At 43.2% G+C, this 22,274-nt stretch overlaps 3 protein-coding genes across 3 annotated transcripts; all 3 read right to left on the bottom strand.

The window, feature by feature from the left end:
* Window positions 1-5,205: 5,205 nt before the first annotated feature.
* Window positions 5,206-13,266, bottom strand: LOC144740250 (retinoic acid receptor beta-like). Its single transcript, XM_078623119.1, has 10 exons — window positions 13,053-13,266; window positions 11,030-11,062; window positions 9,985-10,023; window positions 9,622-9,776; window positions 9,004-9,145; window positions 6,968-7,134; window positions 6,231-6,407; window positions 5,842-6,046; window positions 5,585-5,743; window positions 5,206-5,411 (listed from the first exon to the last, which is right to left on the bottom strand). The coding sequence occupies exons 1-10, from the start codon at window positions 13,264-13,266 to the stop codon at window positions 5,206-5,208; spliced, it is 1,497 nt and encodes a 498-aa protein (XP_078479245.1).
* A 3,180-nt stretch (window positions 13,267-16,446) lies between these two features.
* LOC144740251 (C-type lectin domain family 17, member A-like) lies at window positions 16,447-19,454 on the bottom strand. The gene is made up of 6 exons (XM_078623120.1): window positions 19,424-19,454; window positions 18,519-18,740; window positions 17,375-17,710; window positions 17,198-17,289; window positions 17,038-17,101; window positions 16,447-16,475 (listed from the first exon to the last, which is right to left on the bottom strand). The coding sequence occupies exons 1-6, from the start codon at window positions 19,452-19,454 to the stop codon at window positions 16,447-16,449; spliced, it is 774 nt and encodes a 257-aa protein (XP_078479246.1).
* A 1,758-nt stretch (window positions 19,455-21,212) lies between these two features.
* LOC144740252 (nuclear receptor subfamily 1 group D member 2-like) lies at window positions 21,213-22,228 on the bottom strand (the record flags this gene model as incomplete). Its single annotated transcript, XM_078623121.1, has 3 exons — window positions 21,213-21,412; window positions 21,561-21,771; window positions 22,043-22,228. Coding segments are annotated over 3 exons (597 nt in total), but the record flags the coding sequence as incomplete, so codon positions are not given.
* Between the last annotated feature and the right edge of the window lie 46 nt (window positions 22,229-22,274).

Consider the following 22,274-nt stretch of genomic DNA (forward strand, 5'->3'; position numbering starts at 1 on the left):
ATACGGTCAGAAGAGCTGCAGCAGTGTTTATGTGACAAATTATTCAGCATGTAACAGTTCTGCTTCCAACTAATTCTTCTTTTGCACTGTATTTTGGGTTTCACTCCCTCAACAAATATTTTCGATCTTGGTCAAAAGGGTTGAAGACCCCAGCCTCAGTTACACCCGACCCTAATCTGTCTGGGTACGTATATCTGAATGCACATAAATACCTCCTCATACACAGAATGACAAGACCTGCTGCTCACTCATAAAGTGCTGCCTCAGCTGCAAGTTGTTCCATTTTAGCAAGAAAAATGTAGTTTGAAGAGGAGGAGTCTCCTGTTAGTAGAGACCATGGTGGTCGAGATCTGTACCAGCAGATATCTGATATACCACCAGCTGCTATGAAGCTACGAGTTGTACCTTAAAGTCTGTGGTTACTGTCCACCTGCTTTATACCTGGATATATAGTTCTTCCCACATTAAGACAGCTTTCTCCTCTCAGGGGGGACTGTGCTGCTGCAGGGATGAAACCAAAACCAGGTTTGAGTTGAATCAGCTGGGAATGCTTTTCTCTGAACCCTCCAGACAAGATAAGACATAGGAGCACATTACACCAACACAAACAACCCACTGGACAGACACAGTCAAAGCTGGAAGCTGTCACATTCTTGTCTATCAAGCTGGTTTGATTTACCTTATCTCAGTGTCAGCAGGCATCTGTGTCTCCCACAAGAAGCTGCGACAGATTGATGATCCCGCTCACAGGCTCCTGGTGCAGCTGCACAAACTCTTATACATCACACAGGTAAAGTAAAGCTCATGTTGTTCTTAGAGACAAACAAGTTCTCTTCAATAAATCTTAATAAGTATTGAAAATCTGCAAAACATGAATCGAACCAAACTTTAATATCCTATGGTACTTTGGTTTCCAGCTTCCACCATCTCCACAACAAAACATCAGAAGACGGATCATTGAGAGATTTAAAAAGTCCCTTTTTCAACATGGGAGTGACCCTCACAACCTGAAAATGGAGCTCAGCAGGGTTTGTACAGCCGAGCCAAGTCCACATCAAGAGGATAAAGCAAAGAGATGTGCAGTGGCATCTTTAGGAATTAGATCAATGACTTAAAATGCCTTATCTGATACAGGAAGTATCAAAAATATGTGCTCAGATTCTCATCAGTTTACTTTGTCACTCTCAAGTAAAAATGAAAACACCCCCCTCTTCCCCGCAGCTTGTCCAGGCTTCTCCAGAGGTGATGGAAACCGACTCGGACATTTCAGACTGGTGGCGTCTGGTTCACCACTTCCCAGGAGAGCGCCATGCAGCTGACGACTCAGGTACGAGCTTTGCTGAGTACGTCCAGAGAGGGAACCATCAGACAGCCCAGATCACATTACTGATGTAATCAGTCACATTCCTGGAACTCAGAAATTATCCGCTCAACCATCAGTCTGATTGTGGTTGTTGAGAAAACACTGAGTTTGACCTCACACGCAAAATTAAAGCAACAGATTTTTCTTCCTTTTTCAACAGTTGATGGGAATCTGAAAGATGGCGTTACGTATGAGCAGATGCAGGTCAGTTTGTAATCATGTGCTCTTCGACTAACATGATTGACTACATATAGTCTTTGCCAAGTCAGTGATGTGTTTTCCTGTGCAACTGTTCCCTCTCAGGGGATCATAGAAGAGCTGCTGAGGAGAACAGCTACTATGAAGCAACACGCAGCAGGTGACTATTCTCTCTCACAGACCAGAGGAGAAGTGTTTGCTGGCTGCAGCGTGCACACATAGCATTCAAAGTTCCTGCTCAATGACACAGCGACGCTCCAATCAAACGCGTCCTGAATCTCAGTGAGTCAAAGCTGACGCCTAAAAGCTGTGCCGCCTTTGATATAGACAATTGGCCCTGCCTGGACGGGGTGTTACACAGAACACTCATCCCAACAGCAGAATGCAAAGATATACAGTTGGATAACAAGTCACAACACCTCCTTCCACCAACGGATGTTAATGCACCTTTGGTTTTACTGAATCATGAGGTTTACACTGAAGCCATAGCAACATACTGGTTTGAACAGGTGAACAAACAAGTTGTAGGACAATGTTCAAGGATCAACGACACTCGACAGTGTAAGTCCTCTGGTGCTAATAATCTAATCATTGATCCCCTCTGCACCACTCACTGGATAAAAACAACTCCTCAGATCAAAAATGAACTCACTGATCCACTGCAATGGAACAATTTGTCGAATGATCAGCATCAGCATCTCCACGCATGCAGCTGTCCTTGGTCCAGATGAGCATCAGTGGACACAGGATCTGCAGAAGACCAGTGATTTGATCAGTGAATTAATGACCAACTGATTTGAATCAATGAAACAGGAACAAAGCCAACACAGACACACAAGTGAAACGTGGACACACAGGTGGAGGAGGCATTAAATTCAAATGTCTACATAAAACTTATATCTATTTTGTTTGTGTATAATAAATATGTGTTGATTTTAGATTTGCAGAAAAAAGAAATTCCCCACAAAGGAGTGACCGTCGACCGTACTCATCCTCTTGAGTCGAGACACAGCTGATCTTTGGTGTTAACATCCATCCAACTTAGAAAACACTTTTAATGCATGTTTGTTGACTGAACATGTTCATGGTGTCACAAGGCCTGTTCTTCTATTTGGACACATGTGACAGTGTGACTCCTTGGTGTTACATGTGACAGTATCCAGCTCATGAATGTTTCCCGTTTCCTTATGCAGGAAAAAAAATGTCCAGAGCTAGACTGTTTCTTTGCTTTATTTTTTTCAGTCATTAAAGAAAAGGAGATTTTACACAAAAATGTAAATCAGTTGATTAGATATGTAAGCAATACAAATATGGAATGTAAAATGTGGTTGGTCAAACTAAAAGTTTAATGCAGTCCATTTATTCTGGTCTGTTATTGTTTGTTTTATCAAATTCTCACATACCCTCTTCTGTACACCATTAGAATATGTCCAGTGGGAGACCACAGACATCGTGGCAGACCTTTCATCAATTTAAGTATCAATAATTACCAGATGATGCAGCCAAAGTGCAGGAGCAGACAAGGAGTTTATGCTGAACATTAATTATCAGGAAGTTCACTGTAACAAGCCATGTTTCATCTGAATCCAACAGAGTCCACTTGGTTTAAACTAATTTAATTGGTAACCCCCTTAAAGATTCTAAAACCATAATTTGTTTTAGAACAGCAACAACAACAACAAAACATAAATCCAAAGAAGCTGAATATCTTTTAAAATTCATGTTAGCAGACGACAGATTTATAATCTAATGTTTACTGAAAGAAAATTCCTGGTCCCACTCAGATATGTGTACGTTCATGTCTTAGACTTCACAGTAGCTTCACATATATACACAGATCACACACCATAAAACCCATAGACCCATTTTGAATAATCCACTGGTGTCATGCAGTTCATCTACAGGTCTGTGGGGGGCAGTATAGACTTTTTTAAATACAACAAAGTACTCAGAGACCTTGGATGAATGAAGTCTGCAAACATCAGAAATAGAAATCACCTCAGATACAAACACTGCCAGTCTATGTAGAGTGGATGAGACAGAAAGTCACATGACAGAGCTGCTTGCAGTTGATATGACAAAGATTTACAATAAAACACTCTGTTGCTTTATGAATTATACTTTTCAGGCATAAAACAGACAGAAGTATTTCATATTATTTCCATATGTAGAGTTTTTCTTTCCAGTAATATATTTCTTTTCTGCTTTATATGATACATCTCTCATAGTTTGCCTCTTCTATTTTTATCACTACCGTGCACTGAATAGTTGTACTCATTTCTGGCTAAATCTTTTTCAGTAAAATAATCCGTCTGTAATTAAAATGACTACACTGTACCTGCACTGACAACAATCGGGCTTAACGTTTTCGATGCGATGCTACAAAAGAAGAATAATCTTCACAAAATGCAGTAAATCAGGAGCTGAATATAAACATTCAATAAATTAGATATGATGTACTTGTAATCAGGTGCAACAGCATGATCGTATAACTGTGAAAAGAAATGATAGTATATCATAGTAATAATAATATTTATAAGTATGTCTGGTAGTTTCAACAGAGAGCACACCACCTAATGCTTTAAATTTCCTTAAATGTGCTGACAGTTGTTTATATCCAGTTCTATAGTTCTATATCTGTCTATCCCTCATATCCTATGTAAACTTATCAGGGTGTAAATACCATTAATGAACATTCACCATCACATTTTTGCATTGATAATTTCCTTTTTATACAAATAAAACGGTTTATATCTGCAAACACATTCAGGAAACATAACAAAGTATGAGGAGTTCTATCAGTTTCCTCGGCAACAAGTGATAACCAAGAACATTTCAGTAACTCTATGAAAAAACTCACCATTAAAGTAACTTGTTAAAACCCTATTTAAGTGTAAACACTCTTTCAAGCCAGGTGTGTCTCATAAATGATGAAAGCCAATCAGAAGCAGAGAAGGGGGTGGGGGCACAGTTAACTACCAGCTGGTGGCTTCTGTCAGATGAATCAAAGGTGGGTGATGTTTACGTTTTCAATCATTAAAGCAGAAATCCACCAAGGCAACAGAAGATGAAACCACAAAGATGAGGGAGGAATTGAGTTTTGTGCGTTCAGAGCACTAACATCTCAGTTGTTCTGGTGAAACATTCTGATTGGTTACTCAATGATTAACTTGAAAAAAACAAAAAATATCCTTGATATTGAACAGAATATTGATTTAGCTTTGCATGTTTGTATTGAGATTTAAGTAAGCAATAAGCAAAATACGTGTTTGTATGAGAAGCCTGACGCTGGTGCAGAGCTTTTCTTCTTTTGACATCAGTTTAACAGGAGACGAGCGAAAAAATATTTAGTATGTAAAAAGCTCAAAAACCTGCTTACTAATGATGCTATGCTACCACTAAAGGCATCCTTATTTAATGAGGTAAAGAGCATTTGTGTGACATCTCCAACAAATATAAATACAACAATCACATCCAGTGCCAACAGCCACCATCACCGTGTCTTTTCCACTCGCTATCTGAAGTCCGAGAACGAAGTTAGTGTGATCAGTCAGTGAATGTCCACGTACGGCTCTGAAACTCTCCCAACTCCTCCTGAACTGCATCTGTACTCTCTATCAGTGGTAGTTCTTCTCGGACAGTCTTCAGAGCAGGACGTCTGAGGCGTTCAGGTCCCGAGATGAACCGGGATGAGAACACTGGAAGGTGGTCTGCTGATCCGGGCTCGCTGTGCTCTCCGAGTGTTCACGTTGGTCCTTCTCCAGATCCTGCAGATCTTCCAGCATCTCCTCTATCAGAGGAGGCATGGAACCTGGGATCTCCAGCTTCAGCGTCACCACTCGCTCGGCTCCTGTGGAGACAATAAACAAGCGAAAATGATGAAAATATTTACACAAAAGTTTTTAGGATCCCCTCTGCTGGTCGGGGTCTGAGCAGAGAGCGGTTCCATCTGGGATCAGAGACTTCCAGTGACTTCCAGTGACCAGTGACTCACTGGGTGCGTTACTTTTTGAAGCTACTCACCCTTGGCACTGATGCTGCGCAGGTCAGTGATTTTCATGAGGGCTTTGGGGAACATGAGGGGCATGCTGGGCCGCCGTTTGCGCGAGTAGATCTTCAGCGCCTCCAGCAGAGGCTCCTGCAAAACCTCCACTTTCGACGGCTCCTCCAGATCCTGACGATCTTATCAAACACAGAGTGTCAGCACACACACGTACAGAACAAATGAAAATGTCTTTGCAGCTCTTTTAGGTGCTTCGGTTGTACTCGCGTGTTCTTACCTCCAGACACGAGGCAGATGGCGCTGAGGAGGCCGCTCTCCGTGTCGTCCATCTCCAGCGGCAGCAGCTGCCCTGCAAACGTGAACACCTGATCTGTCAGCGGCCCAAATCCAGCGTTGTGGATTTGAGTGCGGGTCAGGGTCAAACCATCAGAGAAGGTCATGGTGTCCTGATCGGGAGTGTAGCGAGTGCAAATCCTCAGAATCTGGAAAAGATGAGAGACGGGCATGAGGAGATTCGTGAGAGGAAGCAGATGAGTTTGAGCTTGAAAGTACTTGCAGCAGAGCAGCAAACACTGCGACACTTGCCAGTTCAGACTGCTGCAACTAGGTGAGTGTTTCCATAGCAACAACAGAAGAGCAGGAGCTCAGTTCAGGCAGAGGACATACCAGGATGTCTAAGCAGGCAGCTTTGAGCAGAGTGATCTGGTCGGCAATGGTTAGGTCGGTGAAGCCAGGAACTCGCTTGGCAAACTCCACCACCTTGATGATGCACTTGGTGGCGAGTTCACTGAACTTATCCCACAACCCGAGGTCCAGCTGGATCCTGTGGTCCGAGCTCGAGTTCTGGACACACAAGAGAGGATTCTCCATCAGGTCTGTGATGTTACAAACCTGGCAAATCAGACCTACATCAAAATGTTGGGTCTGGGCAATCGCCCCTCGGATTTCAAATTCCCTCTGCACGAAATAAGATAACGAAGAAGGGGATGCAGTCAGAGTGACCGAAGAGAGTCCATGAGCACGTGTTCTGCGGGGTGTGTAGTGGAAAAACTTTACTCCAAATCATTCAAAGTCGAGGCCAACGCTGACGCCAAAGACCGTTGTTCGCCAGCAGCGGCCATCTTCTTTATTGACGACACACGGAACAGTAACAACTCTGTCGCCATGTTAAGCCCACCCACCGACTCTACACACGCTGTGATTGTTTGGATATGCAGCTCAGGAGCTAACAAAAAGTTTCTAGACCCAGCCTGGATGAAAACAGAACTTTGTACCACGAGGGTGCATCTAGATTTGTCGACTGTGATGTTCCTGTTGTCCGTCACTCATTCTATCTCTGGTGGTTCCGTCCATCAGGTCTCTGCTGTGGGGCAGGTTCTAACGCTCTGACTGCAATGACTCACTGTGGTGTATTTTCCCAGCTGGCAGAGGGACGGGAAGGTTTCTCTGTGCGCGCTGCAGATCTTCTCCACGATCAGGCCGAGCTCCGCCGTCAGCTCATACGTCTCCATGATCGCCATCTTAACAGCCTCCTTCTTCCCCTTCCGTCTGTTTCTGTCATTTCGCACCGCTGGTAAAACAAGACCAATTGTTGGATGTTAAAAACTACTGAAAGGGATTGTTGGGAAATACTGTCTGAGTAAAAAGTCACTGCTTAATTGTATTTGCATTTTTCTAAATTTGTATTTTTCTATTTTATATATTTATTATTTATTTATTATTATATATTACACACCTCAGCCCAAAATAACTATTGGAATTGTAAATTAAAATGAATTGAATTTAAATGTATTATAATTAAATATGAACATTTCCTCTTTTTTCAGAATTGTGTTTTTATTAATTTGAAAAAGAAATTCGTAAACAAAAGAAATTTGTTTATAGTGTGACAAACCATACTCACACACACACACACACACACACACACATACAAATGTATACATGGAATGGAATGGAATGCATATACTGTCATTCTTCAGTACAAGAACAGAACACCTGCACCTACAGGGGTGCGCCACCGTATGAATGTTTATGAATATTTTGGGAAAATGGCAAATGTCCTCAACTGTCCATATATGATAACGTCATTGGCTTGTAAATACAAATTGATTTTTTTTAAAAAGTTATAAAAGTAAAAAAGTCTTGTAAAATCCCCTGATAACTCACTATGGTTGAAATTTTGTGTATCAGTGCACTATGAAGGGTTAATTTGAATAAAACAAGATATATATCAGAATAAAACCTGTAAAAAAAATGCATAAATTAAAGACATGACTGCCTTGCAACTGTTTCCGGTTTCTGTTTCTGTAGACCTCGTGGCCTCGTCGACATTTCACCAGAAGTATAGATTTTATAATTGAATGCCAGGCGACAAATAATTTAGAAATGTACATATATAAATAATTCAAACAACATCAAAAACACAATGAGGAGAGTTGGTTCACGTCACAGCAGAGTGAAGACAAAGGCTGTGTGTCGCCTCTCACTGATGCAACATGAACTCACAGTTCTCACTTTCCACACTGGTTGTGAGATGGTTTTCATGTTGAAATGGGATAACCAGGTTAGTCTTTCATAAGCGCTTCGATAACAGTGTCAACACGTTTTTGCTGTGTCCCACTGACTGGGCTCAGGCAGCTATGCACATGTGGTTTTTATTATTATGCAACAGCTCACCCCACCCCCCACCTCCACCCCCACATGCCCTACATCCAGCCCGTCAGTGTGTAAACATTCCATGTGAGATCACATTGCAGCCCGATGGCCAACAACCAGTTACATACTTTCCGTCTGTCTGCTACATGTGAGGTGCTTATGTAACGTGTGGGTCTGACTATGAACGAGCGACAAGCAGAGCATGTGGCTGGGATGATCCTTCACTGACGCCCTATCTCTGGCTCCGCCTCCGCACACGTAACACACACTTTCTTATGTAGGTCACCTCTGCCTGACTCACAACTGCAGCGCTGATAGAATTCACTCTGGTTTTAAAGCGTCATTTTGTTTAAATGGTAAAAAAAACATGGTCTATCAGTGGAGCAAAGATTTGTGCGTCTTTCTCATCCTACAGACTGTGGGATTTTAGAACGATGCAGTTATCTCCTTCTGATGGGGGACACATCATGATTTTCTGTTTGACAGAGCAAGAAAATGTTTTTGCGTACAAGTATGTGATCAGACTCTCACAAAAACTGACGGAGAGAGTACAACCTGTCGCTGTGGATGAACCCTGGTGAACCTGTCTATCCTTCCAGTCAGTGAATCACATGATCAGTCAGCGTGATCACAAACACGTGCTTCTGTTGATGCTTTTACAATTTCATTTCGTAAGAGCCGATTATTTGTGAATTTGTGTTTGTGAATGACTGTGGAATGCTGATGCTGATTTAGTGACAATCCACAAGTCTCACGTGATTACACTGAGTTGTCAGACACTTACACTCCTTGGACATTCCCACAGCAAAGCACTTGTGGAGACGACAGTACTGACAGCGGTTCCTGGTGATCTTGTTGATGATGCAGTTTCTGTCCCGGTGGCACGTGTACACCATGTTTTTCTGCACGCTGCGGCGGAAGAAGCCCTACAAGAACCATCAGGGTGGAAAAAGAGGTTGATGATGAATATGGAATAGGGAGGATACGGAAAAACATCAATGAATGCGATTTCCATTTTAATTAAATCTTAGAGATTATTCTGAGAGTCACACTGGGTTTAACACAGATAAATTAGTTGCACAGAACCTCAGCTATAGGTTTATTAGTTTTAAAACTGTATGACGTACGGGATGAAATCCGAATGTGGAAAATGAGTTAAGGGATTTTGTAAATCTATGATGTGTGTTAAATGACCATGAGACTTTTCTAGGTGGTTTATTTATGACGAAGGGAGCTGTTGTTCCTTTGTTTGTGTTTTGTTGTATTTTTGGTTCCATGTTTTCTAACCTCATTCACAGTTATTCAAGTGTTTATCGTTACAAATACAATGAACTCTGTTCGTAGAATCCTCAGGTCGTGTTCACTTAAATGGCCCCCAACAGAGGTGAAAGTAGCACGTTACCTTGCAGCCCTCGCAGGCACTGACTCCATAGTGGTAACCTGAGGACTTGTCTTGACACACAAAACAAGGCTTGTAAGTGCGAGGAGGTGGCGGCGGGGAGGGGGCACTGGTGAACAGGTCGTCTGAGCTGGAGCTGGAGCTCTGGCTCCCCACTGCTGCAAACACAATAGCAGGTGAAGGAAAAAGTTTCAAAGAGCTTGAGTAGCTTTTTGGCACCATGTCTTCATTGTTTGCTTCTTATTAGGCTGTTGAGGCTGAGAAAGGGAACCCACAGCTGCAGCCCTGGAGGACCCTGAGGCGTTCCCAGTTTGGACAGGTTGTGTAATGCCTCCCTCCTTTCTGCCTAAACCACCTCCTCGGAACACAAAGTGGCTCTGAGCTCCCTCTGGACGTCTGAGCTCTCTGAGCACAGACCAGCCTCATTTCATCCACATGTATCAGGTTTTAGCCACAGGAAATGAAAACCTCTGTGACCCTCTGAAAGTTTTACTAGTGAGCAACAAGCACCAAAAACCTGCAGGTGCGGTTTGCAGACAGGATTCATTCCATCACCTATTTTTTTTGTAACTGTTGTTGCTACCCTTAAGGACAAACTGCATTTTTTAAAAACAGATTGTATATAATATCTGGACCAAACTTCTCAACTTGCTCATGCCCATGGCAGCTAGTGTATCATTTGGGTGATGTCATTTGGAAACAGGAACTGGAGCTTCACTATTGTAGTCCTGTGAGGAGAGGAGCGACCTGGCGTGGATAGATGACGGACACTCAGTGACTCACGGAGGGTTTCGTCCATCAATAACACAAAAAGTGCCCTTTTAAAAAAGATGGTCCCTTGGCGCAGCTGCGTCCAGCGTGACAGCGTCCAGTAACTGAAATAAAAACAAGGAACTAACCATCACTCAGACTTTATTTTACGTGTGTGTTTGGTTTGAAAGAGGCTCAAAGGCGCTGAGAGACGAGCTGCTATTGTCACCCGATTAAGCTTTGTCTTATTAAAAGATGTCTGATCAATTACAACGCGCTGAATGTTGAGTGAAACTTCATTAGGCATTCATCTCGCAGTCGGATTGCACAGCTTTGCTTCAGACTCTGTTCCCTGGCTGGGATTTTCTCGTCAAACTACAGAGCACAGAGAACTATCAGACCCTTTTTCAGACTCTACTGAGACGAAAGACAATGGTGGGCCGAAGAATCCAAATAAAGAAACGCTGCTACAGTTGCTAACAAAACATTCCTGTGATGGCTCGCTACACTTCCTGTGGGCGTGGCTTATCTCATCTGATACATGTTGAGGAATATTTTTAAATGAATTACACCTGATATAAAACTGCTTTAATCTGAACCATTCCCATCAACCCACACTGGACCCTTCCCCTCTGTCTGTGGCGTTCAGCCTCTCCATCACCTCTCGTCACCGTCGACGTTCCAAACACGCTGACTGCAAATGGAGAAAGCAGCCAAAAGGGACAAAACCAGAAAAATTGGTCATCTTCATCCTCTTGAACCCCTGGCCTCCAGTTGAACCTGGAATCAGCAGGTCAAACGGGGACACCCCCCCTCAGGCCAAGCGCCCTCCCCAACACTAAACAATGGCGAAGCATGCCACAAGCCCCAACTGACTGATGAGAGGGAGAAGGAGGGCGGGAGAAAGTATAGAAAGTGTGTGTGGTGGCGGCGTAATGCTCAGCGGAATGATGTGGTCGGGGGAAGGGGACGAGAGCCCCCCCTCTAATTACGTGGTGTGATTTGATGTGTGTGACAATGTATCGTGTGTGTTCGTTTAAGAAGAAAGAACAGATATATGTCAGCTCTCTGGTGCTAATTATAACGTGCTTTCACACGTTCGTCACATGGCCGCTCTGCCTGTGACTTTCTCTAGGTTCTGGTGAAGTTACACCACAGCTGCTACAGACACGTCATGGACATTATTCCCCCGCCACAAAGGATCATCTTTGTACTTAAATATTAAAAAGAGGAAAGAAAACAGGAGCTGAGGACGTGTCGCTGGTTAAAAATACTTTCACTGACGATGTGGTCGTAGTTTGTCTGAATGCTTGGGGGCGTCTGACATGTACGAGCGGCGTCTGGTGTGAGACCGTGACCATCCGGTGAACCCACAGTGACCCCCAGCTGACCGGACCTGGTCTGTCCCACACACAGACCACCTCACACTGCCGTGGCCCCACATACAGTGTCTTCAGACATCGACTGCCATCGACTGGTCATGTGGTCGTCTTATTTCATCAGCAGGATTTGTGATGTTTGGAGTCATGGTAGAGCACCGTACTCCCACCTTGACGCCTCCATACTGGACCTGTGCACACTATATAACACCTTTCAGCTTTCTTTTCCAAAAAAAATGGCCATTTTTGGTGGAAAACCCAATTAAACACAACTCCTCACTCACAATTCAATTCAGTGGAGATGTTTTCGATTAAGACGACCGAGGGGAACGTCAGCGTGTCACAGTGGAGACTCACAACTGAAGAAAATTATACTATTTTAAACTTTTCATCCCTTGAAATGTCACAAGCTTCAGTGTCCAGGATCTTTTTGTATGTGCCTGAAGCTAAAACCTTTTCATAATTTCATTTGACGAGTTTTGTTTGTTTCACCACAAACACATTTAAATGATGAGGGAAAATCTGCCTGTGGAAATGTTGTTCAACATTCCTTCCATCCCATGTCCATACTCAATGTGTTCTGTGCCTACTTCATAACCCTGTACTGTTTACTTCATTATTTTGATTTGCTCACTGTATTACAAAAAAATAGTTGCACACAAAGCATATAAAAACAGATAAAATGAGTTTGAAAACGAACTTTTCAACGGTTAGAAAACTTAAAGTATGAATCCATTATTTGACTCTTGAAGTGACAGCAAACTGACCATGAAAAGACATTTCTCAGTTAAAATAAGTCACAAATGATTATTAAAGGAAGTCCAGTGAACTTACATGAGCTCAGACAAGACAAATAAAAACCTTCTGTTACGTAACACTGTGCTTCTGTTTATTATAAGAGTTTAACAATCACAATGGGCACTAGAAACCGTGTTTCTGTTTTTGTTGCAGTTTGTTATCAGCCTTTTACCAAGTACACGGTCTGAATACGTCCACTGAAGAACAATATGTACACAGTAAATATATGTGATATATATAGAGTATACAGTAAATATAAATGTGATCAGATGCCAACACGTTCATCCTGGTATTTATGTGTTATTGTCTGTAATTCATCGTTGGAGATGGTTGGTTTTTTTTCTTTCATTAGTGACAGAATCATTTCTAATACACCAACAACATCCGATATTTTCAGCGATTAGTCGATTATTCAACAATCGATCTCAGCTGTTTTTGTTTGTTTGTTTGTTTGTTTGTTTTAAATTCACGCAGACACACGAGCATTCTGTTTTAAAAGATACCTACACTGTGAACACCGGTGAGTCCCCCAGTTCGCCTCCATCAGCTCCGGGAAGAAGGCAGCCAGAACCTGGTCCTGGCCCCGGTCCTGGCCCCGGTCTCGGTCCCGGTCCCGGTCCCGGTCCTGGCCCCGGTCCTGCAGCATGCAGCCCGGTCTCGATGAGTACTGGTCCAGAACGTCTCCTGGACCGAAGGCTTGAATGTCCATGAAGTCAAACATGATCCGTCCTCCGGTTCCGCTTCAGTGTGATCAGGCAAACATGTCGGACCGGATCAGACCCGCAGACGACAACCTGCCCATCCCGCGTCCGTTCGACGTGTGGAGGCTGTTCGACGTCACAAAGTTCTGCTTCTTATCGACGCACGTCTGAACGCGACCTGCTTCATACGTGTTGTGTCACATGGAGAGTTTTAATGGATGCGGCTGAACTCTGGGTGAACTGCTCTGCTGCCCCTCACACGACCCCAGCCCCAGCCCCATCCCCAGACCGGGACCAGACGTGGACCAGACGTGGACCTGGATCAGGATCCACACCGCACCTCCTCTTCTACGGTATGTGAGCCCCCATAGACTGGACAGAAGGACGGACCGACACGTCCACACGTCTGCACTGACATTTACACAGAATTATGAATTTAAAGTTAAAATGTCCAACTTTTCCTTCGTATAAATGCAATTAAGCCAAATTTTACTTAAAATCGCTCATATATATTTTTTTATACTAAAAATTCCAAAAAAAGCAACAACACCAATGCAGAACTTTCAACTGAACTGCCGAGGATGAATTCAACCATATAGTTGGATATTTCCATGTTGTGTAACAGATAAACTTGTTGTGATTCATTCTTTGTCCAATATATTATTATTAGCTCATAAAACATTTTCTAATAGTGGTGAAAGATGTTGCTGCAGCAATAAGCTTTTCTTTATGGGACATGAAAATCCTGAACACTTTTCTTTGAGTTCTTCTTGGAGAAATGGACGCTGTGGTCAGTTTACAGCCTGGTCAGGGACAAGATCAGGTGACAGACAACAAAAACCCTTCAGGTATCTGAAATCAGTCTTAGAAGTTTCCCTCTGTGTTTTGGTAAACTAACCGACCTACTCTGCACATTTTACCACCACAGGTACACACAGCAGCAGCTCAGCTGGACCAAAGCAACATGGAAAGAGATCAGTGACAGAGAAAGTTTGAAGCAACAAAATAGTTTTTGATGTCAGCTGCTGTGTGGACTGAACGTTCTGCTCCACCTCACACACACAGTAGACGCTGTGTGTGTGTGTGTGTGTGTGTGTGTGTGTGTGAGGGGGCAACGGGTGACCTTTTTGGGACGTCCCCACGGAGGTTCCATGACAGCTTGTCAACTAAACCTCGACCGTGGCTGGTTCTTGTGGAACGTTGCGGACAGACGATCACTCAGAGACAAAAGAACTCCAGCAACAGTCACATAAAAAAGTCTCTTTTGTTTTTTTTTTTTGTTTGAGCGACAGCCGACTGTAAATGTTGGCTGTCAGATAAGTCACACCTCAAAGCAGAATGAGCACGTGGAATTTTTATGTATTCAAGGTGTCTGACGTGAACATGTGAACTTCCTTTTACTGAAGACAGCATCAGGAAACCTGTTTTGAAATAATCTACTCTGCTTTAATCCTGCCAGTTTACGTTCAGGTTATTGGCAGAAAAGGACACTTGAAGTGTCTGTTTTAAATAAAGGAAAGCGGATAAGACTGACATATTGGTGTTTCATGATAGAAACCATGTGGCCTTTTACAGAATCAATACTCCTCAGGCTCCGTTTCTCTTCATTGGGTTCTTTAGCTGTGACTCTAAGTGAGAAGTATTTCTAGTGAGGAGAATCTATAATTGAATCTACTGGAAGATGAAGTAGGTCATCTGTAAGATGGGTGAGTGGGTGGGAGGAAAGAAATCTGCTCCAACATTTATCAGCTGGAAATGCCTGAAACACCTGTCACAAATACAAAAACAAAATAAAAACCCTTTGAAAATAGACTGGCGGCTGCGGGCGGGTGGGGCCACAGCTATTTTGTCTGAAAATATAAATACACTCAGGCTCCTTCAATGCCACTGCTAAAACCTATTGAGGCTTCAGGACAGCAGAGCTGCGACGTTAAAGGAGGCTAATTACTCGCCGTATCTCCCACACTCCAGGGAGGCGAGGTCATCCAGAGGACAGGCATGTGAAACATTCCTGCAGCCTGCTGCTGCACCTCCCTCCTCCCAGCTCACTTGTCCTCCTTTCTCCTCCTTCATGCATCTCTATCTCATCCTCACAGAGCATTCCCCACCGCTATCCTTGCTCTGCATTCCTACGTTTGTTCTCAATCTGCAGCTTTTCTGTGGAAGCGTTATTATGTTGGCATGAAAAAAATCATAGTCTCAGTTTTCATACAGTGTGATTTATTTTCCACTCCAACCTACAGGTTTCTCTTCCCTAATAAACATGTTGTCAAATGCCATGACAAGTCAACGAACCACAACCTCAGTTTCAGCAAAACGAATCACTGCACGTTTATTTCTCATTGCAGGAGGCAGAGAGACAATACTGACAATACAATACTGGTGTATTTATTGTTTTAGTGCCAACATGTTGTCATTTGCTCCACACCAAAGTACATAGCCAGGGTAGCCATAGCCAGGATAGCCATATTTGATCATTTTCATCGCCATCTGTTTTAAAACACACACACACACACACACACACACTTTTGAAAAAGATATAAAAGTTGAAATAATCAGGATCTGAATCACATTGATTTGCCAAGTATTAAGAACCAGTCGTTGATTTTTTTTCTCCAGCAGCTGTTGTCTCTCCAGCAAAAACTTAAAAAAAAGAAGTAAAAAGCCACTCAACCGGCAAACAATAAAATGTATGTTTAACGTATGTGTGCACAGAAAAGGTGCCGCTAAGTGTGCAGATGATGACACAGTCAAAGTCGTGCAAATGAATTGTTCAGCTTTTGCCACTGTGCAGTTGTTAACTGTTCTATATTGTTTAATATCCCCTAATCTCTGGGGTTGAAACTTTGAATTTTCAAGTATTTCAATCAGTGTTAATTACCAATTTAAGTGGCCCACAGAAGGTTCCAGGTGTCAGTCTCGCTGGGCATGTTGGCTAGTTGTCTAGTTTGGTAGCAGCTTCCACCAGCCGAGTGTTTGAATGAGTGAATATGTCACAAGGCTGATTTGCACATCAGGTCCACCTTGAGGGAAGCTTCAATTTTCATATGAAAACGAGAGATGCGAGAAAGGTGACCTTATCGCGCTGGTTACGGCCTGAATTAGAACGTAACTGGTGTGAAATCCAGTTCACGTTGGATTTCCTTCGAATCACGTTCTTTACATCTGGACTGAGTACTCGAAGGATTATCTTGCTTTTCTTAGCCGATCCATTGTGGTTTCTGAAGGCCTGTCAGTTACAGTCAGGGGGATAAAGGAACCACCACACTGAGATGATTCGTATTGTGAAAACATTTATTCAAACAGGAGAGTGATCAAACTCTAGAAGGACACATGAGAATATGAATTAAAAAGATGTGAAACATCAGAGGGGAAGCAGGCGCTTCCACACTGCTCTTCACTGTCAGATGTACAGCACAGGCCGAAGTTGATCTCATTGTACAAGCTGCTGACGATTTGTGAGCATCGAACTTAAAGAGAAACTACACAAAGGCCCCGCCCACTCAGAGCTGTCATGGCGTCGAGCTGTGAAATACAAATAAAATGCGACAGATTCATTTTATGAAACAAAAACAGTGTGATTGTAGTTGAGACAAATCATTTCCAGGTGACTGAGATTCAAATTCAAAGGATGAATGAATGTTTGTTCTCCTGTAAGATGAGGTCTCATTTGACTGAGACTGTTGTTACAAACTGAATAGAGTTAGCCGCTTTGGGACAAACGTGTATTTGCAGCCACAAACATTAATAATGTGAATGAAACTGTTGTGTGAGCGTCACTCTCTCCTCACTGGGCTGAACCTTCCACTGCAGCCTGATGTCAGTCTGTCCCCGACTCTCCAGCTCAGTGCCAAGCTGAGGAGGCGTGAAATAAAAACACAAGCTGTTTCTTTTTCAACAGTTTTATACACACACCGTGTCTCCACATGGAGAGCAGAGAGATGAGTTTACCTGTCGGAGGATCAGTGCACTCACAGCTGGGTCGGTCAGGTCACCCGTAGTCTGCATCTTCAACATCACCGTGGTCTTCTTCACCTCAGGATCTGGGTGATAAGACCGACAATGACAGTGTCTGTAACCATGTACAATATGTTTCTTTCTTCAGCATGAAAGCGTCTTCAGCGGTACCTTCATGGCAGAGGAACGCTAACTTGGTGTTACAATCAGAGTCATGCCATTTATGTTCAGCATTCTCTGCTGCACAGAAGCGTTCAGAGTCGTTTGGCTCTCCAGGCGCCCAGTTTCTGAACAGGCTCACGCTCTTATCGGACCAAGCCCACGATATCCTGTACAGGCCGATCCATGCCTCTGTGGCGTATGGTTTCGTGGAATAGACCCTGTGGTTGACCTCAGAGTTCTCGATCGTAGGCAGGTCGGTGTAGTGTGTCCTGCAGTACGCTCTGGCCTGATTCCACGTTAGCCGGACAGGGATGAACATGTAGTTTGTCATGTTTGTGTGAGTCTCTGCAAGAAAGGGACGTGAGGCCAGAATATCAAGGATTGTGGATCACTTTAGATGAATTTCTGGAGCAAAAAAACACCTTCAACATGACTGTTTGGTGATTCCTAGCTGTCTCGCACAGTAGCACACACACACACACACACACACACACACACACCCTTACTACTCACATAAGTCTGTTGATGAAGCGTTGCATATTCATACTCAGAGAGCATCAAATGCAGCTTCACATTACTGAACGTCTGCCAGGTCACTGCGACCAGCACCCGGCTCAGTGACAGAGCAGGAGGTGTGTGTGTGTGTGTGTGTGTGTGTGATTATTGTTTGGCTTTCAGCAGATCAACGTCTGGGTGAACAGCTGGAGGTGATATTTACTGATTGTAATCTGCCAAGCTGTTCAGCTGGGATCTGTTTATAACTCTGAATCCCAATCGAAGGTCCACGTAGCTCAAACGCTTCATTTGACAGGATGAAAATTCCATTCTAACAATGGTGAGAAAAGTATCTGTGTGAGCATCATCAACGTTCAGCCAAGAATCCAAACTCATGGCAATGAAAGTGCATCAGGAAAAACATACACAATAGACTGGTTACGTCAGTGACTAAAGTACAAATATACAAATATTTTCTTACCTGTAGAACAAACAAAACTTTTCAAATAGGCACAGGGGAAATCCATCCAGTCACCAGTGGAGGTCATGGAAGCACACTCCTCAGTGTGAACATTGTTTGGCTCGCCGGGATTCCAGCTGTGAAATCCATTTGAGCTGGTTTCACCCGTCGCTGACCATCTCCATGAGTTCAGGTCACTGCCCATGTTGTCCCTCCATGACTCTGGGTCGTCACTCAGTCCAATCCACACAGCTGAACTCTCCAGAGTGGGTCTGTTCAGCCTGCTGATGTGCTCCGTGCTGCTGATAGTGGCCAGGTCAGTGTATCTGTGGCGGCAGTAACTCTGAGCTTCAGCCCAGGTCATCTTCAAATTCACATAGTGGAACTGACGGAGGAGGTAAGAGGAGGGGATGGAAAAGACTGGAAGGAAAAGGGTGCACAGATTTGTCAGAAATACTTTACAACTTTGATTCCATCTTCTTTTTCTTGACTTGCAGTATTTTCTCCGACACACATCAGCTGGGTGACGCAGTAAGAAAACCTCCACAACGAAATGCAGTATTCATAATTATAGTCATTCTTGGACATTGATGCCCTTCTAGTTATTTTTGTTTTCTTGGCATCTGGCACCAGGTGAAATAGAAGAACCAAAATGTGACCGTGTGTGTTTGTGTGTGATCATGTAAAACTGTACTACATAATAAAAGTAACACACACACAGCATATATAGCATGTATATATAAATAGGAAATGTATTATATACATGAACGGATATTTTGGGGAAAAAAGCAAATGTCCCTAATTGTCAAGAAGCCATGTATGATCATTTCATTGGCAAAATTTAAATTTTGAAAAAGGTATAAAAGTAAGAAAAAAAATATCCTCCTCTCCTCTCAAAAATTTCAATCAGTGTCCTACGAATAGCAGCATCGCCTGATACGTAAGCACGAAAGGAACTGATCAGATATTACAAACACTTTTACCAAATATCAATAATCTGCCTTGATTATTGTGACCAAAAAATATCAGATGATGCAGACTAGAGAACATGTACAAATCTCACAGAATCCTTCATTGGATTTACATGGAGCCCTTGACCTTACCTAACAAGAGGAGAGTCAGCTTTGGATCCATTCAGGACTTTCCCGAAGCGTGTCTGAAGCAAAGCTCCGCTCACCCTCTGACACTGGACCTTCGCCTCTATTTTCATATGAAAATAATAAAGGTGGCCTCGTCCTACCATGTGACCATTACCTTCATTTAAATCAAAAATTTAAAAAACAGCACGTGACACAAAAACAGTGTGAAGACTCAACTCAGACTTTGAGTTTAAACGTCACAAACAGTTTTAAATGTTTGAAGTGTAACGACTAACACCTACTAACACATTACACAGGAGAAAAGAGGAAAGAGGAAGAAGAGGAAAAGAGGAAGAAAAACAGTAGTTTTCTTCTGTTATGGTTCCCCAAAGGCCTGGACAGGTTTATAGTTCGTTCTCCCTGAAATGAGGAAAACTGCAGAATGTTCTAAATTTCTGAGTGACTAATAAATATTGGGTTTGACTCCTCCATAAAATCAAACCCATCAGAAAGTCAGCAAATGTATATTGCCTTGAGGAACATTATCTCCTTAAAACTGTTTTCATAGCTGTTTGTGAAGCGGCGTGTATTATTGTACAAAATCAGAAATATTAGCTGGCGACTGAAATCTTTAATTGTTTTATGTGTTAAACCCATACACCAGGGCTCAAACTTCATCAAGCAGCGCCTACTTAAAATGAGCATTTCAAACGCTGCCCTACAGCACCACGTGGTGGGCAAACTAGGAAACACAACTTTACTAATTGAGTCGATAAAAAATAAAGACCACACAAGACACCATAACCACGTTTTTGTATGGTATTTATTCATACTACATCATATTCATACTTCTATGTTCAGGAGATATTTATATATTTATATATATGTATATTTATATATATATATAGTTATTTACATGTGACAGTGTTGCCAGTAGAAGAAACATGTTCCAACAAAATGTATGACAAGTTTCAAATTCTGTGTTGCTGAAAGCACAAAGTTGGATTCAATACAAACATAAAAACTGCAAAGTGACAATACACGTGATTATGTTTCAACATAGGTCTGTACGTGACGTCCTTGTCGCACTGTCTGCGCATTTAGTTTTGTGTGTGTGGGGGGGGGGGTTGTCTCTTCTGTCCCCAGAACTTAGTGCGTCATTAAAAATGGTGTCATCTCCCCCAGAAATCATTAGGCAGTGTACAGGCAGCTGACTCGGACTCGTTAAAAAAGAGAAAACACTATACACATCAAGACAAAGCCGACACGGGAAATAATGCTTTCTGAGGCCAGGGGAGACGATCCGAATATAGTTGTTCGCGTTAAGTACAGCCATGCGTTAGCAGCAAACACATTCAAGACTGATAGCTTGCCTTCCTCACTGACATGTATCTATCAAAATATTGGACCTAATAAACATGCAGTATGTCTCACATTCACCCGCTCAACACAGAATACACTTTTAAATTAAATGGCTTTCAGAGGACCATGTTAAAAACATTAGCTATATCGTCTCATAAAGCCAGTTATATTCTCTATTGAAAACAAAAGTGTCTCCAACTTTGCAACACGAGGCACCGGACACGCGTGTGCTCGCATGTTTGTGTGCAACAAGCTGTTTCTTCTATAAATACAGTACATTTCATCTTCTCACGCAGACCCCACACGGTCTTCTTAACAAAAATAGAATAAAAAATAACTTTGAATACATTCTACAAAGAAAACACACAACTGGGTTGGTCAGATGTGGAGGTTGACGGTGGTGGTGGTGGTGGGAGAGGCAAGTCCTGGTGGAGGCCATGTTCGGAAGCTTTCACGGGTGCACTTTGAAGGAGAGCAATTCCTCTGAGTGCATGTTATTGAGTGAGCGCAGCTCGGGAAGTTTGAGCAGCAGCTTGGTGAAGGTAGTGGCCGCGTCCTCGCCATGATTCTGCATCACCAGGTTTCGCAGGGCCCGGATCAGTTTGTCCTGGAGGGCCTCCAATGAGTCCAGGTCCTGGATCCCTGAGCGATCTGAGCCCAGGACGGAGAGAAGAAAAGGTTTAGAGATCAACATGAAACCATCGGAGTTTATGAAACAGTGATGGAACAGACGATGAGTACTTCAAAGACGCAGTACAAACATTCAGCTAACTGGACTCATTCAGCAACAAACTCTTACCTGCGGAAACCAGCACCACAGCGGTGAAGAGGCTCATTTCGTCCTGGTCCAGCTTCAGCGCCATCAGCTTCTCGCTGAACTCGCACATGGAGTTGAGCAGCTCACCGGCTCCGGCTGAACGAAGCGTGTCCAGGCTGTAGTTCTTTCCACTCAGGAAGGTCACCGTCCTTTCAGCCATGTTGAACAGGGAGGCGAATCTGACCATCAACACCTGGAGGTCAAGAGAAGAAATGTTTTGAACTGGAGCTCAACAAAAATCAGCGTGCATCAGTTCATCTGAACACAACAGTGTGTGCGTCTCTCAGAAGGACACAACATTGTACAGGGAGGATTTGTTATCAGAGCAAATATTAGTCAGCACACACATCTGGCAGTTTGCTCTGCTACGAAAAAGCTGCTCCATGTTGTGTCCGTATCGAGGCTTTGACTTCAAAGTGAGTACAAAGCAACTTATGGTGTTTGTTTGCTTTTTTTGTTCTTACCTCAAAAGTGCCAGCTTTGAGCAAGCCGACCTGGTCGTGCTCTGGAAGGTCGCGGAAGCCTGGGATTCTCTTGGCAAACTCAACCACCTCCCGCACAGCGGGGGTGAAGCTCATGGAGAACTCCTCCCAGATCTCCTGGCTGGGTTTGCTGGGGTCCACATAGGGCGAGGTGTTCATCGGGCACACCTGGAATTGACAATGAACCTGAGTGAGAACAAGCTTTAGCTATAGC

This window comes from Lampetra planeri, unplaced genomic scaffold, assembly GCF_965212315.1.
Source record: "Lampetra planeri unplaced genomic scaffold, kcLamPlan1.2.h2 scaffold_1996, whole genome shotgun sequence".
NCBI lineage: Eukaryota > Metazoa > Chordata > Hyperoartia > Petromyzontiformes > Petromyzontidae > Lampetra > Lampetra planeri.

Coding starts and splice junctions, on each gene's coding strand:
- LOC144740250 (XM_078623119.1), bottom strand. CDS start 13,266: ATGTTTGACTTCATGGACATTCAAGCCTTCGGTCCAGGAGACGTTCTG. Junction 9,777..9,984: donor GGAGCTCAGAGCCACTTTGT/GTTCCGAGGAGG, acceptor TTGTGTTTGCAG/CAGTGGGGAGCCAGAGCTCC. Junction 5,744..5,841: donor CATCTGCCTCGTGTCTGGAG/GTAAGAACACGC, acceptor GTGTTTGATAAG/ATCGTCAGGATCTGGAGGAG.
- LOC144740251 (XM_078623120.1), bottom strand. CDS start 19,454: ATGGATCCAAAGCTGACTCTCCTCTTGTTAG. Junction 18,741..19,423: donor GCTGACTCTCCTCTTGTTAG/GTAAGGTCAAGG, acceptor TTTTCCTTCCAG/TCTTTTCCATCCCCTCCTCT. Junction 17,102..17,197: donor GTGCACTGATCCTCCGACAG/GTAAACTCATCT, acceptor ACGCCTCCTCAG/CTTGGCACTGAGCTGGAGAG.